This window comes from Lepidothrix coronata, unplaced genomic scaffold, assembly GCF_001604755.1.
Source record: "Lepidothrix coronata isolate B3197 unplaced genomic scaffold, Lepidothrix_coronata-1.0 Scaffold91, whole genome shotgun sequence".
NCBI classification, from domain to species: domain Eukaryota; kingdom Metazoa; phylum Chordata; class Aves; order Passeriformes; family Pipridae; genus Lepidothrix; species Lepidothrix coronata.
Genome location: NW_016690271.1, coordinates 2,272,822 through 2,288,724, shown reverse-complemented (window position 1 = coordinate 2,288,724; position 15,903 = coordinate 2,272,822). Strand labels below are relative to the sequence as shown.

The 15,903-nt window shown below is 42.4% G+C and overlaps 1 protein-coding gene across 5 annotated transcripts in view; it reads right to left on the bottom strand.

Moving 5' to 3' along the window:
* Positions 1-15,903, bottom strand: part of USP32 (ubiquitin specific peptidase 32) — a 67,714-nt gene that overhangs the window by 28,269 nt on the left and 23,542 nt on the right. For all 5 annotated transcript variants that reach the window (XM_017821608.1, XM_017821610.1, XM_017821612.1 and 2 more), the window contains exons 3-6: positions 13,369-13,474; positions 12,674-12,792; positions 9,638-9,797; positions 192-323 (exon numbers count right to left, since the gene is read on the bottom strand). In XM_017821608.1, coding sequence (XP_017677097.1) covers positions 192-323; positions 9,638-9,797; positions 12,674-12,792; positions 13,369-13,474 — 517 coding nt within the window. The remainder of the gene's footprint in view (positions 1-191; positions 324-9,637; positions 9,798-12,673; positions 12,793-13,368; positions 13,475-15,903) is intronic.

Below are 15,903 nucleotides of genomic sequence, written 5' to 3'. Positions count from 1 at the left end.
CCTCATCATTCCAGATTTCCCAACAAACAGGGATTTCTCAGGCACCATTTCCCACTTCCCAAGAGTCAGGACCCAGCGGAACGACCGTGTCATCGAAGCCTAAAAGCCATTTTAGAACAGGCCCAATTTGAAGCCGTAACATCTGTCAGGATTTTGTGTGTCCTCCTCACACTCCTGATCCCATTCCATACCTTCACTCAGAGATGGATGAATTGGAGGGGAAACCAAGGGGGCAAATGTTTCTAAGTCAAAGCGTCCCGTTCTCGACTGAGCCTTCAGCAGCCAGTAGCGCTTCTCCAGGTCGATGATGTCGGACTCTTCCACTGCACAACCAACAAAAAGAAATCAAATTTTACCTTTTTTATCTGCAGAACCTTCTTACCTCCTCCTCAACAAGGAGTTCAGCATCAGTAGCACCACCACAAGTGTTTAGAGATACAGAAAGGAGCTTTTCCCGCTGCCAAAGGTTCCTGCAGCCTCTTCATTTTCACCTGTTTCTTGAACAGGTAGTTTATAAGTGCAATATCTTATTTTCCCAAAGTATCCAGTATTTAAACCCTCAAAAAAGAGAGTAAAGTGGCACTTTTGAAAAATCTCAGATCCTTTAGGAAAAAATAATGTGGTACTTGGCTCAATTCCTGTTGAATTTTTTAGCCTTCTGATACAGTAACAAGGCTAAATTTTAATGCAGCATTTTAACACTATTCAGCATTTCCCCCCAAATATAAAAGAGTTTGTTTCACATTATTATTTATACTATAGAATCATTTATAATCCCACTCAACATTAGGGAGTGATTACACAAACCCACAAGACACTTTATGCAGAGGAACTCATAAGGCAATTTAAAGAGGGAGGGGGAAAAAACCAAACCCCAAAACCAATTAGCAAAACAAGGTGCTAAACAAGAGTAAATAAAATTAGCCAGAGGAAGGACTTGTGCTTTCTTTCCAAACCTCATCCACAAATGCTGGTCTTATGCTTGATCCTTGAAATTAAATATATAAATATATATATATATAACAAGATTAAGTTTCTGCTCAACAATACTTTTAACCTTTTTACATATGCAAGTGTGTCACAACACTGCTTTAGGTCAGTGCAAATTAATTGGTGCTCAAATAGATGTGTAATGACAAAGCTGTCTATATTAAGCACCACTACGTGTGATCTCATTCCCAGATGGTTCTGAGCCCTTAAATCCACGCCAGCTTTCTAATAGGTTTAACTTGAGCTATTTGGCCTGGTTTAGTCTAGAGAAACAATAATAATCCTGTAAGGCTTAAGAAAAGAAGAGCTCCCCCCCTAAAAAGTTATGTATCAAATTGGAAATTTATTTCTTTCTTATCCTGTTTCTGTTATTAGGAGTTTACTTAGAGTAGAAACTTAGGTAGTTCACAATAAGTTGTAATACCCAGCACACCATTTGATGCATCAAAACCTACACAACACCTCGCCCTCAGCAGCAGAAAGTTGGGGAAAATCTGAGTCAAATGTAAGGAGTTGGAGTGGAAGGGGTTTGCATCTTCCTGCGAGGTATTTTTAGCCAGAAAAGTGACATCAGTGCAAGCACGTCCCTTGTGCTCTGTGCAGTCACAGCCAGACCCTGGGTGCAGCTCTGGGGGCACAGCAAGGTGACCCACCCCAAGCCCTGCCTCCCACCCCCAGGGAGGGCTGAGTGATGGAGAACTGGAATGTTCCATGAAATACAAGGAAATACAGCACCCCCAGGGCGGGCTCAGCACCCCCAGGGTGGGCTCAGCACCCCCAGGGCGGGCTCAGCACCCCCAGGGCATCATTTCCAGCTGCTGCACTTACACAGGGACTTAAGAACTGATCCAGAAGAAAACCTGATTTCCTTTCTCCTCTCCCCCTCCTTCCCAGCTGGATCAATTCCCTGCTCCACCATCTCCTGGTTGTGTCGTGATCACAAAGTCATTTGGGTTGGAAGGGACCTTTAAGGGTCACCCTGCAGGGACACCTTCTGCTGGATCAGGTTTTCAGAGCCCCATTCCAGCTGGTTTTGGATGTTTCCATGGATGAGGCATCCACCACCTCTCTGGGCAACCCCACCACAAAAAATTTCCCCCCTCATATCTCTCAGTTTAAATCCATTACCCTGTATCTTATCACCACAAGTCTGTCCCCAACACATAAGGAAGCAATAATTTAAATAAATAAAGGAACATTATTCTGCTAGAAATCAAGAAAGAGAAATAGTTATTTCTTTGAAACATCACAGCCCTGCTACCTTAGGGCTGCCACAGACGTGAGCAGAGTAGTCAAGTGATGGAGAACTGGAATGTTCCACGAAATACAAGGAAATACAGAAAGGCACCCAGGGGATGTCTCCATCACCGTGCCTTGATGATTTAACAACATGCTTCCCCACGACAGCCAGTGTATCAACACAGGAGACAATCTACCAAATCAAATCCACTTTTCCTCAGTCCTGTCACCTCTCCAGGTGTCAGGGGGTCACAGCAGGGACAGGAGAGCTCACGAGAGGTGACATCCCAAACAACTGCACTGCCATTTACAGACGCACAGCCCCGTCACTGCTCTCATCAGCAAACACAACAGCAGCATTTGTGTGCTCCTGTTCCCTTGTTCCCTCAATCACTTTGTTCCCTTTTAATCCACCTTGTAACAAGGAGGAATAACAAGTGTGGGAGCTGCACTTCGTTCCTGAAATGATGCAACACCCAGGATACTCAAAAACCTCAAGGAAGCTCATCTTGCCCTCGGTGAAGGGTAAATCTGCAGAAACCTGCTTTCCCTGGCAGCTCCAATATTTATCTTCAGTAATTAAGAACTGAAAGACTGTTTTATTGTCAAATATCTACAGTAGAACCTAGCTGCTGTTTTATTGTCAAATATCTACAGTAGAACCTAGCTGCATTCTGGTTTTTAATTGTACTTTACAGAGGTTTCTACAGGGGTAACTTGTTTTGTTCTTTTATCTCCCAGAAGAAAGGTTATCAGAAAGCATTTCAGTCAAGCAGTGGTTGAAATGACATGGACATTTAAAAGGTAAAGAATTTTCCAATAATCATCTTTAAAGGAACAGCTGATAAGTATTAAAGTGTTACCCTTGTATTACAGCAGCCCCAGTGCACTGACTTTTGAGGAAAAGACGAACATTTTAGAAAGTAAAACTGGCAAAGCAGCAAATACCATTCTTAGCACTAATCAGCCTTACAGAGATTAGGTTGAACACAAGTAAAAATGTGACAAAAGAGTATTTTTCATTCATAGTCCCGAGGAACTGTAGCCCACTGCAATAGTTTCAGGTAACAAAATCCAGAGGATTTACTGGATTGCAGCCCACGTGAAGTTTAAGTGCAGCTGAGAAAGCAGCTGTTGCATAATTTGATTTCTCCAGAGTGAATTTTTGCACCTAATCTTGTAAGTCACTCTCAGGATATGCAGTGCACCATCTATTCCTCCATAAATGTGAACTGAAAGAAATCTCTGGCAATCTGGGGAATATATATTTGCTGCTGAACCTCAGTGAAGCATGAGAAAGGCAGACTGCACTTAATAGCCAAACATGTTGATGTGCACGACCAAACTCCATATTCTAAAGAGGTTTTGCATAGATAAAGGATTTTATCTTTTCAAAATATAACCTTTTTTTCCCCTCATGCCTGTTCAAATCCCATCAAAAAAAGTGTGAACTAGACTTTCATTCAGATTACTTAAAAAAAAAATGTATCATATATACAATGTACTCCAAACCCATCAGAACAGACTTTCTGGGCCAAGTAATTTTTTTATTTTTGTTAATTAAATACATTTGAGGTCTCATGGAGATATTACACACCTGTGTAATTTAACCATACACTACCAGTTTACTCCCACTTGCTGTTTTGTGTCTCCCTCATCACTTGTCCATTAGGAATAACCAAAACCTTTCAGGTCTGTAAATCTGTAAAAATTATGGTCTGTAAAATCATGAACAGCATTTTTTGGTTCAAATCTTTAAGAATTAGACTAATATAATCAGAGGGGTGATAATGTCAAGTACACCTAAAGCACAGCCTTCAATATTGTAAAGGAAGAACAAGCAAACACTTTCAGCCAAAATATGCATCTAGAACTGTAAATCTACTAAAAATGGGTTAATTTAAGACCAGATCGAGTCAGGTGGGATGACAGTGATAAACACTAAAAAAACCCCCCCATCCTTCATTTTAATGTCATTCCCATGAATCATCCATCCTCCTTAAATATTCCATAGGTAGCAAGCCATGAATAATCCCCTGTCTTAGAACAAAAATTTCAAAGCATGTTTTCATTTCAGGCACCATTTATCACAATTCCTCCTAGGCCCAGAACTCACTAAGTATCTCTGGTAATTTTTACCCACCTATTGGTACAATCCTCTCTGGTTCACAGCAGCAGAAACATACCATATTCCCAACATTTTCACCGGGACTGGGCCTGCTTTGCTGGTTCCCAGGCTCTCCAGGTGGATCCCCGTCCCCGCCGGCGGCTCCTCATGGCGAGGCAGGAGCAGAGCTGAAGGCCTGACACAAACTCTTGTTTCTGACTAAACCCACGCGTTTGTGGCTTTAAAATTAACCCACAGAACACTCTGGGACCTGGGCACCCAGAGCTGCTTTGCAAGACATAAAATAGCCTGGGAACTAAGAGGATAACAAGGGGCAAAATGCAGCTTAAGTGATGCTTGCTGAGGCTTTTACTTATTGGCCCGGGCTGATGTCACACTTTCATCTTTTTTGCTTCTCCTAATTGAAAAACAAACCCAGGGAGAAGGGAATGTTACAGCCTTGGCCAGGAGAGATCCTTGGGTGTGTCAGACACGGCTCTCCAGGTTTCTCTCCAGCAGAACAGGGATTATCAGAGCCTTAAGATGGGAACAGCACAGGAGAGGGGTGAGCAGCACAGCTCCTCTCACAGCACAAGTGTTCACACACTTGGAAAAAGCAGCACAGAAGGAAAGATGCACTTAAAAGCACCTTTAATAAATCTAAAATCTTCAGAATTGCCTTGTAGATGGTGTTTCAAGAAGCTGAAGTGGAAAAGCTCCAGAACACGTATTTAACATCCTGACAGGCACTTAAAGGGAGCAAAGGGAAGGGATCACCTCATTTCACTTTGCTTTTACTCTCCCATCTCCAGCTTCCCACAAAGCCCACAGGTTGACAAACCCAGCTCTGACAGACAAGGCTAATTCCACAGCATTCAGCTCCAATCTTGCTTCAAAAGCTGACTCTTCCATTTCCACCCCCCTGTCTGGTTACCCAGGGCTCCTCTCATTCATTACATTAAATTAGTGATAAATGTCTGTTCTAAAATAGAATTATTATCCTGATTACAGACTGTCCTAACTGCCCCTCAGTAGGCAGGAGCTGGCAGGAAGAGCAGGAGCACTTTGATGAATTTTTCTGACAACAGAGGAGAGTCTCTTCAATTCAAAGGAGAATTGGGATGTTCTTTAATCACAACTCAGTGACACAAGAACTGGGTAACAAAGAAGTACAAATTAAACATTCTGTCAGTTCGAAAGCAGGAACCCCTCTGATAAATGTGACTACTGTCCCCATGGAAAAGGACTGGAAATCTGAGCATCTGAGCCCATTACATGACACTGAGACACACCAAAATGACACATAAAAAAGGCAACCAGCACCTACACTGCAGCAGGAAAAACACTTCCAGCTAAAGGAAGGAAATCAGTGAGGTCTCACCTGAGTCTGTGTGACAGTAACGTGGCATTTACACCACAGTGCTCTTCAGTGGGATGGTTTAAATATATATTTATACACATCAATCTAAATGTACATGATCATACTATGAAACTGAGAAAATCCAAACTGCTGCTAATTGGTCAGTACTCAAGTGCAAGACAGACTCATATCTCTGAGACTGGTTTTTAGGAGCAAATGTCCAAGACAGACTTAAGTTACTTTGTCAGCTTTCAAATGGAAAGATTCATCTTTCTGATTTAAGTGAGATGGAACAAAATTTGATTAAAAGCAGCAAGTGTGGGCAGCTTCCTGTAACTTTAAAATTTCCTTGCTAATTATGTGTTGAGAAACATAATTCAATACATCTGCAGAGCAAAATAAGTGTTATTTACAGATGAAAAATTAGTATTCCGTTGTTTCCCTGCTAGCTCGGCTCATTAGGCAAATTTAAATGGAGCCACTGATGCTTTGCAATAAAATGGTCTCTGTGACTGAATCGATGGGAATAACTTTCACTATTTTGATCAGGGCAATTTTTCACGTCTCTGCCGTGTTATTCCAGGAGTTGGATGGAAGCACAGAGTGAGGGAAGGCCTGGAAGAGGGTCTGATCCAGGGCCAGGAAATTCCTGATTGCCCCAGCAAGTGTCAGCAGGAGAAACGTTAAAACCTTTCCCTCTTCCCCTCTGTTCTCTGACAGTGTTTGCCTCAGTTTACCAAAAACATTCTTTCACTTACTGGTTCTTCCAACAGGCGTGGATTCTCCAGGGAAAAGCCTTAAATCCCAGCCTTCACTCAGCGCACAGGAACTGTCACAACAGCTCTCGCTGTTTTACTCACTCAGCTGGGTTAAAAATACTCCTGAGCTGAATTTCTCACTCTTTAGATTGACCTGATTAGGCTGAAATTACTCCTAAGTGCTCGAGCACTTGTATTTTCCTTACTCTTGCATCTGCTGGATGAGATTCCTGCACTGTCACCAATCACAGGGGAACTGGGGAAAATTTCATTTTCTCTGGGGCTCCAAACAGAACTGTCACGTGAGCTTCCCAAACCTGGGCACAACAACCACCGGGGGTTTTCTGGGATGCACTGAAAAGCTCCACCCCAGATCCTCACGTGCACTTGAAGATTCAAACACTCTCGGATGTTTTATGTCAGTTTTTCAACCCTACCCATGGAAAACTTAATTTTTCACTCGGTTCTACCTTCACTCAGGTCAGTAAGTTCTCACTACAGAAAGAGGGAACTCCACCAATCATTAGTGTGATTTCTCAGTCATCTGCTGCAATCTATAGCAAATAGTTGTATATAGAAAATATATAGAAAAATATAGAAAATATACAGAAAATAATAGAGAAAAATAATAGAGAAAAATAATAGAGAAAAATAATAGAGAAAAATAATAGAGAAAAATAATAGAGAAAAATAATAGAGAAAAATAATAGAGAAAAATAATAGAGAAAAATAATAGAGAAAAATAATAGAGAAAAATAATAGAGAAAAATAATAGAGAAAAATAATAGAGAAAAATAATAGAGAAAAATAGAGAAAAATAGAGAAATTGTAGAAATTGTAGAAATGCATAGAAATGCATAGAAATGCATAGAAATGCATAGAAATGCATAGAAATGCATAGAAATGCATAGAAAATGTATAGAGAATGTATAGAAAATGCATAGAAAATGCATAGAAAATGCATAGAAATGCATAGAAAATATACAGAAATATACAGAAATTGTAGAAATATATAGAAAATAGTTTATTTTTTTTCCCCTGAGAACATGAGTTGTGTTGAAACGCCCAGGAGGGACCCAAAATTCTGCAAACGTGTTTCCCAAGGCTTTAAAACTCCAACTTCTCCAGCAGAACACGTCAGAGAGTGACCACACTACCTGGTTCTTGGACAAGAAAAGCTCAGTATTTCCCCCTGTAACTCAGTTCACAGTGTCAGCCCCTGCAATTCCCAGGGGGGTGATGAAATTCTTACAAAGCAACTCGATCAGAGAGAGATTAAAAGCAAAGACAGGAAAATATGACTTGAATTTCCAGCCCTAAAAAATGAGGAATTGCAAGATAAGAGAGGCAGAGGGAGGTGATTTCAGGCCTGGCATCTCAGGGCTGGTGGATGTGCTGAGGCAGAGGCTGATTAAGTAACTGGGAGTCTGTTCTGACAGAGGCTGAGCAATCTGAGATGAGAAGATGAAAAGGAAGAAAAAGTAACTACAACAGGAGAAACAAATGTGATGGGGGGAACCACCTTTTCTCCAAGAATCAGAACAGGTTTTGCCCTCATTCGTTTTTTTCCTAATAAGCTTCTCATCCAGTTTCCTTAACTGTGTTTTTAATTATCACTTCAGCCTTAATTGCTCTAATTCTTGGTTTAAAACTGAAAAAAAAAACCACTTAGTCTAGAGATTGAAAGTAGAAACACTTTTTTCTGACATAACAACAGAGGAGTGGTTGGGTAAAGTAGAGTATTATGCTCTTCAGTCTATAGATCATTTCCTTTTGAATGATGTATTTTGCACATCCAGGTGAGAACACAGTTCAGGGCCTGGCTGCAGATGTAACAGTGACAGGCATATCAAACCCAGAAGAAGTGACAACAACATTAAATAGGAAACAAAATCTATTAAAAACAGTAGCTCTTAAATTTAAAGTTAATTTTTTTCTAGTTATAAACCTCAATTTCAGAATAAATAAACTTTCTGGGGAAAAAAAGTGCAGCAAAAACCACTGGAAAAGTTTCAATTTCGAAGCATAAACCCCCCAAAATCAAATTAAGCTCCATCCAGAGGCCTGGGGCAAAGCTTTCTTTGAACACTGAGGCTGAAGGACACCTGGCCAGGCTGGGGACAGGGACCATCTCACACTGATCCAGCTCGAGATCTTGCCCAGGGCTGAACTCCCCAAAACTCAGAGGGTTGGGGTTTTTCAGCCTCATCTCTTAGAGCTCAGAATATTCAATGCTCTTCTGGAACCTCAGTGCCTCCTGCAGCCTCTTGTGTAATGCAAATAAATTGCCTGTTTATAAACCTCTGACTTTCTGATGCCTTTTCCTTTCAGATGGTCCGAAAATAATTTTAATGCTCATTTTTAAAACCAAGAGAAAAACCTGGATGCTGCTTTATTCGAGTAACCCACCCATTAAAGAGATTAAATGCCACACTCACCCCAACAAAGCCAACCTGTGAGAGCACAGAAAACAGCACCAGATAAATCCCTGCCACCTCCACAACAAACCTCCTTCTCCCAGGAATCCCAGGGATCCCTCGGATGCTTCACTGCAGTGGGTGCTTACAATTGGCCATCAGTTATAATTTATCAGCCTTTTGGGTTTAGATTTAATTTAAAAACCAGCTGTTCCTTCTTTTACAGTAATAGAGACACAAGGAAGCACTTGTTCTTTGGAGATTATTCCTAAATGCAAATCCTGAGGAGGCTCCTCTGTAGTTAATTCAGTTCCCTGCCTGTCTCACATGCCAGGAATGCCACTGATTTTAATGCCCAAGCAAATGAGGAGGTAACAATTATTTCTGAAGCAAGCATTATTTTCTCAACTGTCTCAATAGTTTAATGATCCACTATAAAGACTAAATATAAGACCAGCATTACTGGCAAACCACTTCAGAAAATTAATTATCAAAGAGAAGATACCTTTATTTTTATTTTTTTTCCAACCTGCTCAGTAGCAAACCTCTACTAAAAGTTCTCTTAGAAGTGCTGCAATGGCAGCCTTGATAACTCTTAAAAAGAAGAGCCACAGTGTCCTTGGACAGAGCAATGTTTTCCATGGGCCAGCACAGAACGAATCGAATTTATCCCCGAGCGGGGAGGTTTAATGACCAAGGGTGGCAGAACAGGAGCTGAAATGTGAAAGGCTGCTGAAGATGCGAATAAGCAGCACCCTTTACTCACGGTGGGTGACTCCAGCCAGGGTCTGGTAGAAGGTGGGGGTGTCACTGTCATCAGTGAGGGTCACGTAGACGCCCCCCGAGAGCAGCCACCGCGAGAACGTGAAGGCGTCTTTGTTGTGCAGGAGCCAAACCCTGAACTTCTCGTAGTTCACCTTCTCACCCTGCAAGAAACGGCAGAAAAGGGGAGCTGTTTGTCTCTCAGCAGCAGTAAACAGGAACCATCCAGCTGGAGGAAGGAAAATTGGGCCAATCTCCTCGAAAAATAAGGACTGAAATGATTTTGCTCTTTGGAGCTTTGTGCCTGTTTTTCCCTTTCCTTCTGAAGCGCAGCACTGGGAGGGAAATGAACTTCTCTCTGCACTTCAAACACCTACTCAGTGTGGCCTTTGGAAACCTGTGTCCTCTGAAACTCAGGTTAAAGGGACTCAAAGAAAAATGGTTACTTACAATCAAAACAGAGTAGGTTATTCTTATGAATTTCAATTTATTATCACAGGCAAAAGCTCTTACGTGCCAAATAACAGCTGCTATAAAATCATAAACATGCTGTTCTATCTGTGCAGGAATACAAGCACCTAACACAGAAAAATGAGATTTGGGAATAACTAATGCCATGATTAATCACTGCAGTAACATGTCCATTTTTTGACTAAAACCCACTTTGGAGCACACGTGTGACCGTGACATTCCCAGGATCTCCCCCTTCAGTCTCTCCTGCTGGATGTCCCATGGAGCTCCAGGAATACATAAAAACAGCACACTGACAGAATTTCAGTGCTGGAGAGGCTGTTTAAACCATTTAGTTGAATCCTTTCCAAGCTGTGCCCGTGAAACCATCGGGATCAGCAGCCTCATTTCCACAGAACCTACACAACTAACTCAAATGAAAGCAAACCCATTATCAGTAGACAAACTCATTATATGGAGATTCCAATCTCCAGGGGAAATAAACAGGGGGCTGCAAAGTGGCAGAGGTTTCAAGTCATTGATTATTTAAACTCCCCTCATATCACAGCCCATTAAACTTCACTGAATTACATCTCTACAGATTCCAACAACTCACATTTGGCCACGGACTGTCTGCAACTGCCAACTGCAGACAGCTGAACATCCAGCACTCCTTGGCCAGGCTGCTCCAGGGGTTCTGCACCAGCACTGCCCAACATTTGCTGCATATTCCCATTGTTCCAGGTCCAGACACTCACCCTTTTCATGCCTCTTTCCCCTACACTAAAGACTGTTACATTTTCCTTCAACAAATCCCAGAATGGTTTGGGTTGGAAGGGATCTTAAAGCTCATCCAGTTCCACTCCTTCCTTGTTCCAACCTGGCCTTGGACATTTCCAGGGATGGGGCAGTCACAGCTTCTCTGGGCAACCCAGGGCCTCCCCACCCTCACAGTTTCTTTAATTTATTATTCTTGAATTTCTCTAACAGTTTGGATCAAGAGACAAGATCATTTTCTCACTACCTGCTCCACTCTTGCCCTCTACTTTTTGCACTGCTCTCTGTAAACACAGAAGGGGCTGTTGTCACTCACACTCCAATTGTTCCAATGGATTAGGAAAAAGGACAAGGAAAAGGGACAGAAAAACTTGGGATAGGAGGAACAAAAAAACATTTGAAGCAAGTAGTGTTTACAGCTGAGCCATGATGGGACTGGAGCAACACAGGTATGCCTGAATTTCTTCCCTGTATTTCAGAAACAAAAAGAAAAGTCTGATTTATTTTAAAGCTTCTACTTCTAGCTGAGCACATGCAATAATTCTGAAGAGCTGAAGCACCTTTAAACATCATCCTTGAAAGCATCAGCTCACCCTCCCTATGGCAGGAAGGCAGGCCCACAGCAGGAGCATTAAACCTTCTCTCTCTCCAGCACTGGCTGAGGGTGATTATCAGCCCAGTAAATCCTGCTGAGTGGGTTATTTTCATCTGAAAAGAATAATCAATATGCAGCATCTTCTTGAGCAGGAAAATGCTCTGAAGCCAGGCTGATACTCCTCTTCCTGCAAGCCTTCATGAAGTATTTCTGGATTTCTTGGACAGCGTGCAGTTAAACTTGTAGGGGGCAATTCATCACACCATGCACTGCTGGGAAATTATAAATAGGAAATACCAGCGTGGGTCAGGTCCAGAGCTGGACTGCAGTGTCCATCTGAGCTGTGATTCCAGCCAAGACTGAGGAATGTCATCACTGCCTACAAATCCAGCACGATCCCAGGGCCAGATCCAACGAGCCTGGCTCAGGCAAAGCCCAGAACCAAAGTTATCTTCAGTAGGGACAAGAAAATCTGAGGTAATTAAGTGATCTGGTAGCCACAAATAAAGCTCGTGGTCAATCCCTTTGGCAGTGGAATGTACAGTCATGTCTAGATTTTGCTGATCTGAGCCCTCTGATAACAAACAAAGCCACCAAAGCACAAAAGCTGACAAGTCATCAGGATCTCTGGTGTCTAAGAATCATCTGTGAAAATCTACAAGCACCAATCCCCTGTTTTGGAGCAGGACTGCAGCAAAGCCTCATAAAGATCACATCTCTCAAACAACCCGAAGCATAAATAAATGTTGTAGCTCCTGGCAGGAACAGTGAGACAACAGTAATACTATAAAACTGTTATTTTTAAGCACCCACTGCTGGCAGGCATTTTTAAATCCAGGATGCAGATTTTCTCCCCTCTCAGATCCATGTTCCAGATTTCTCCCCTAATTGCAATAAAATGGCCACACTAATGAGTAAGTTCCCACTAGCAATATTAGTATTTAAATGTACCTGATAACATGATTACCCTTGGGAAATGGTATCTTTCAGAGCAGCACAGTAAGTACAGGAGCAGGGAGAATGCCTGCATTTATATAACCAAACTGCTATTCACAGCCACAAAATACCTCTAATATTACAACAGCAAAAACTGGGAGCTTTTACCCAATTTAAACAAGGTCAATTTGCTCCCATATGTGCAGGAGCACGAAAAAGAAACTACTTAAGGTAATTTTTATTTTCTTGGAAATGCAGTAGGGGAAAAGCTGGATGAGATACCTCCGAGAAACATTTCTTGAGTGACTCTGGGACTTTCCCATCAACCACATGCAGCATCTTCTCCATCTCATCACGGACCACATAACTCCCAGATTCATTAGAGAAGAGACTGAAAATATCTGAGGAAACAGAGATGTGTGTCAACAACTATGGCAGTGACATTGGTCAGATTTTAAGTTTACAACGGGCTGGGAATGCCAAAGGCTGTGCAAGGACTGAAGGAATAAAAACTCCGGCTGATCCAGTTCCAGCAGAGCTCAAAACAAAGTTCAGGTCAAGATGTCCGTTCTCTTTTACCTTTGTAATCAAAAGCAAAATAAATACTATCAAGTCAGATTAACAAAGAAGACAAAACAACACAAGTCAGCAGGCAGATGATTTCATTTGTTTTGAAAATTATCAAGGCCATCCTCCTTCCCCTGCCCACAGCCAGAGATCCCCAGGCTTTCTGGAGGATCCCAACACTCACATTCATGATGACAGCAAATATTTCATTTGGATGATTATAGAAACAAAAATGCACTGAATTTCAAAAAACACAGCTAAAAATGTTTAAAAGATCCTATCTTCATTGGAAAATGCATGCCCTGGTTACATACAGGAATAGGGACCACAATTCCTGTTTGCTTTCCAGAAGTGTATTTGCACTCCCCACCCACAATATTGTTGCTGCTGCTAAAAGTTACACCACTTACATTTTGTTTTCTCTTCCTCTCTGCCTCTTGTGAGTAGAACTAATCCAACTATCAAGTTATTGAAGTGCAGCCCTTTGGATATTCCTCCAAATGAACAGTAGATAACCTAGGAGAGGAAACCAGAGAAGTTAAAACCAAAGGCAGGGCAAACACAGAGGGCAGAAGTAACAGCAACAGCTTAGACTGAGGCTCCATCTCATGTGGGTTTTAGGTTTGTCTCCTCCCAGTCACCTAAACAGGCTTCAAATATTAATTGTTACATTTTTGTAGCTCTTCTGGTACCTATAAAACAGCCTTGCCAGGGTACAGTGAAACACAGGTACTTGTCATGAAGAGCAATATCAAAACCCACGTCAGAACCCTCCAGTGAAAGCAGCTTCTGGCCTGCTCATGGGGTTATTTCCCCAGACTTCTTTAGCAGGGAAATGAAGGTGAAATCTCTTCCAGGCTGGGCTTGGATAGTCTCAGAACCATCAGGGGGATTGTTGGAACATCAAGTGTTTCATTGAGGCACTTGCAGTAAGCCACGAACAACTGCTGCTTCAGAAAGGTGGGACACACCAAAACCAACAAACCAACCTTCCAGCAGCTCTACCTGAACTATCCCAACACTGCAGCTGCTGCTGGAGGGATTGCTCCAGTCTAGTGCCCTGCTCTAAGAGCAGGATTTACACCTGCTTCCAAGAGAAAGCTGTAGAGATCAAGAATTCCACCCAGAAGTTATGGAAGATCCACGGAGCGGCACCTGAAGCCAGTTGAGCAAGGGCTGAAGAACTGACCTTCCCCACGAGAAAGGCTGAAACCTTTCCCAGGAAAAGCCACAGCTCAGGAAAGGGCTGAAGAATTCACCTTTCCCAAGAAAAAGGCTGCAGCCTTTCCCATGAAAAGCCTGGATGCTGCAGGCTCAGTGCCCCATCAGCACCTGAGCAGTGACTCAACGCTGATCCACGAGACATGAAGTCACTCTGCTGTTTTAGGACAGGCAGCAACTCCTTCCAGCAAACAAGAATTACCAACTCACTTGTTGCAGTTCATCACCTTGGCTTTAATTCTCCAGAGTGGACACGAAAATACATGTGCTGTACTGCTCCTCCAACACAGGCTCCTCCTGCAATCCCAAATCCACTCCTACAAACCCCAGCACTCCATCAGGATCCCAAGACAGGAATCTCCAGCAGGTATTAGAATTTAAAGCAGCCAGAACTTATCTGTTATTCTTACACTTCTTATTTCAGTGTGTCTTATAAATTGATTTTCTTACAGGTATCACAGGGAGCATCTGAGCATAAGGAGAAAGGATCCAGTCTGGCTGATGAGGAACTACTGGGAAAGAGCAGAACAAAGGGATTTCTCACTGCTCGTGGTTTGGACAGCAGCCTCTATTTGCTGAACTTATTTATTAAATAGGACTTTTTCAGAGGGGAAGACAAAGGACCAGAGATCAATTCCTACTACGAAGAGTGCTGTATTTTAAACAGTGTTTACTTTGCTTGCATCTGAATTACAATCTAAATAAACAGTACTAAAACCAGGATGTGTACTGGGGTTTTTTTAATGTACTGATTTTTTTCACTTTTCTCCAGCAAAGCCTTGAGAATATTCCTTACATAACAATTTAGCCAAATACCAATAGCAGATTCAGGATTATTGTGGACAGATTCAATATTTCATGTGAACCTTTTACACTTCCAAACCAAAATACAACAAAATGCTGCCACAAAAGGTTTAATTACCTTAAAACAAGCAGCTGAACACTGGAAATGGATGTGAGAGAAAATAAAATCTTCCTGCATTGTTAAAAACAGGAGCTTTTGAGGTCATCTGCTGACCACTATTTGGTATTAATAAAGGAAAATTTAGCTTCCTTGGTAGTTTAATCACTTCAATAATGTAAATCACTAAGTGACATTTTCAGAGACAGCTCTGAGTGAAGGTGGAACAAAACCAGCAGCACTGAGAGGAAACCTCTGTGAGCAGCTGCAGTGACATCGCTGGGAGGGCTGAACCTGCAGCTTTTCCTATTAAAAAGGCACAAGAAGACAACTGAAAATTCCCAAAGAATATATTATATGGCTACTAACTTCCACACCTGCCCAGAGTGGCACGTGTCACCTCTGAGACTCTTTAGGGTGATGGTGTGAGGCTCAAAAATGAGCGTCAGAAACGTCTGATGACAAAGCTCAGACTGAGCTGTGCTTCCTCGAGGACCTGATGAGCTGGGATTCTACAAGAGCTTCACAACTGGACTAAGAAGAAAGCTCCTGGAACCCAAATCCCTCTTTCTATCCCCTCTTTCCCCTCAAGCCCAGTGCTGAATCCTCAAGGCCAGGCTGGCAGGAGAGGGCATGGCCAGAGTGCCGTGAGTCACTGCACTATCACAGGGCTGGTTTCCACCTCAAGGCAAAACCAAGCCAGGACTGGGAGTGACCAAACAAAACCAAGGGGCTGTCAAGGGCACTGGTTAGACCTGGCCAAGCCCCACAGTGCTGTGGTGGCAAGGAGGAGATAAGGGAACACCTAACCCAGAGTGGCTAC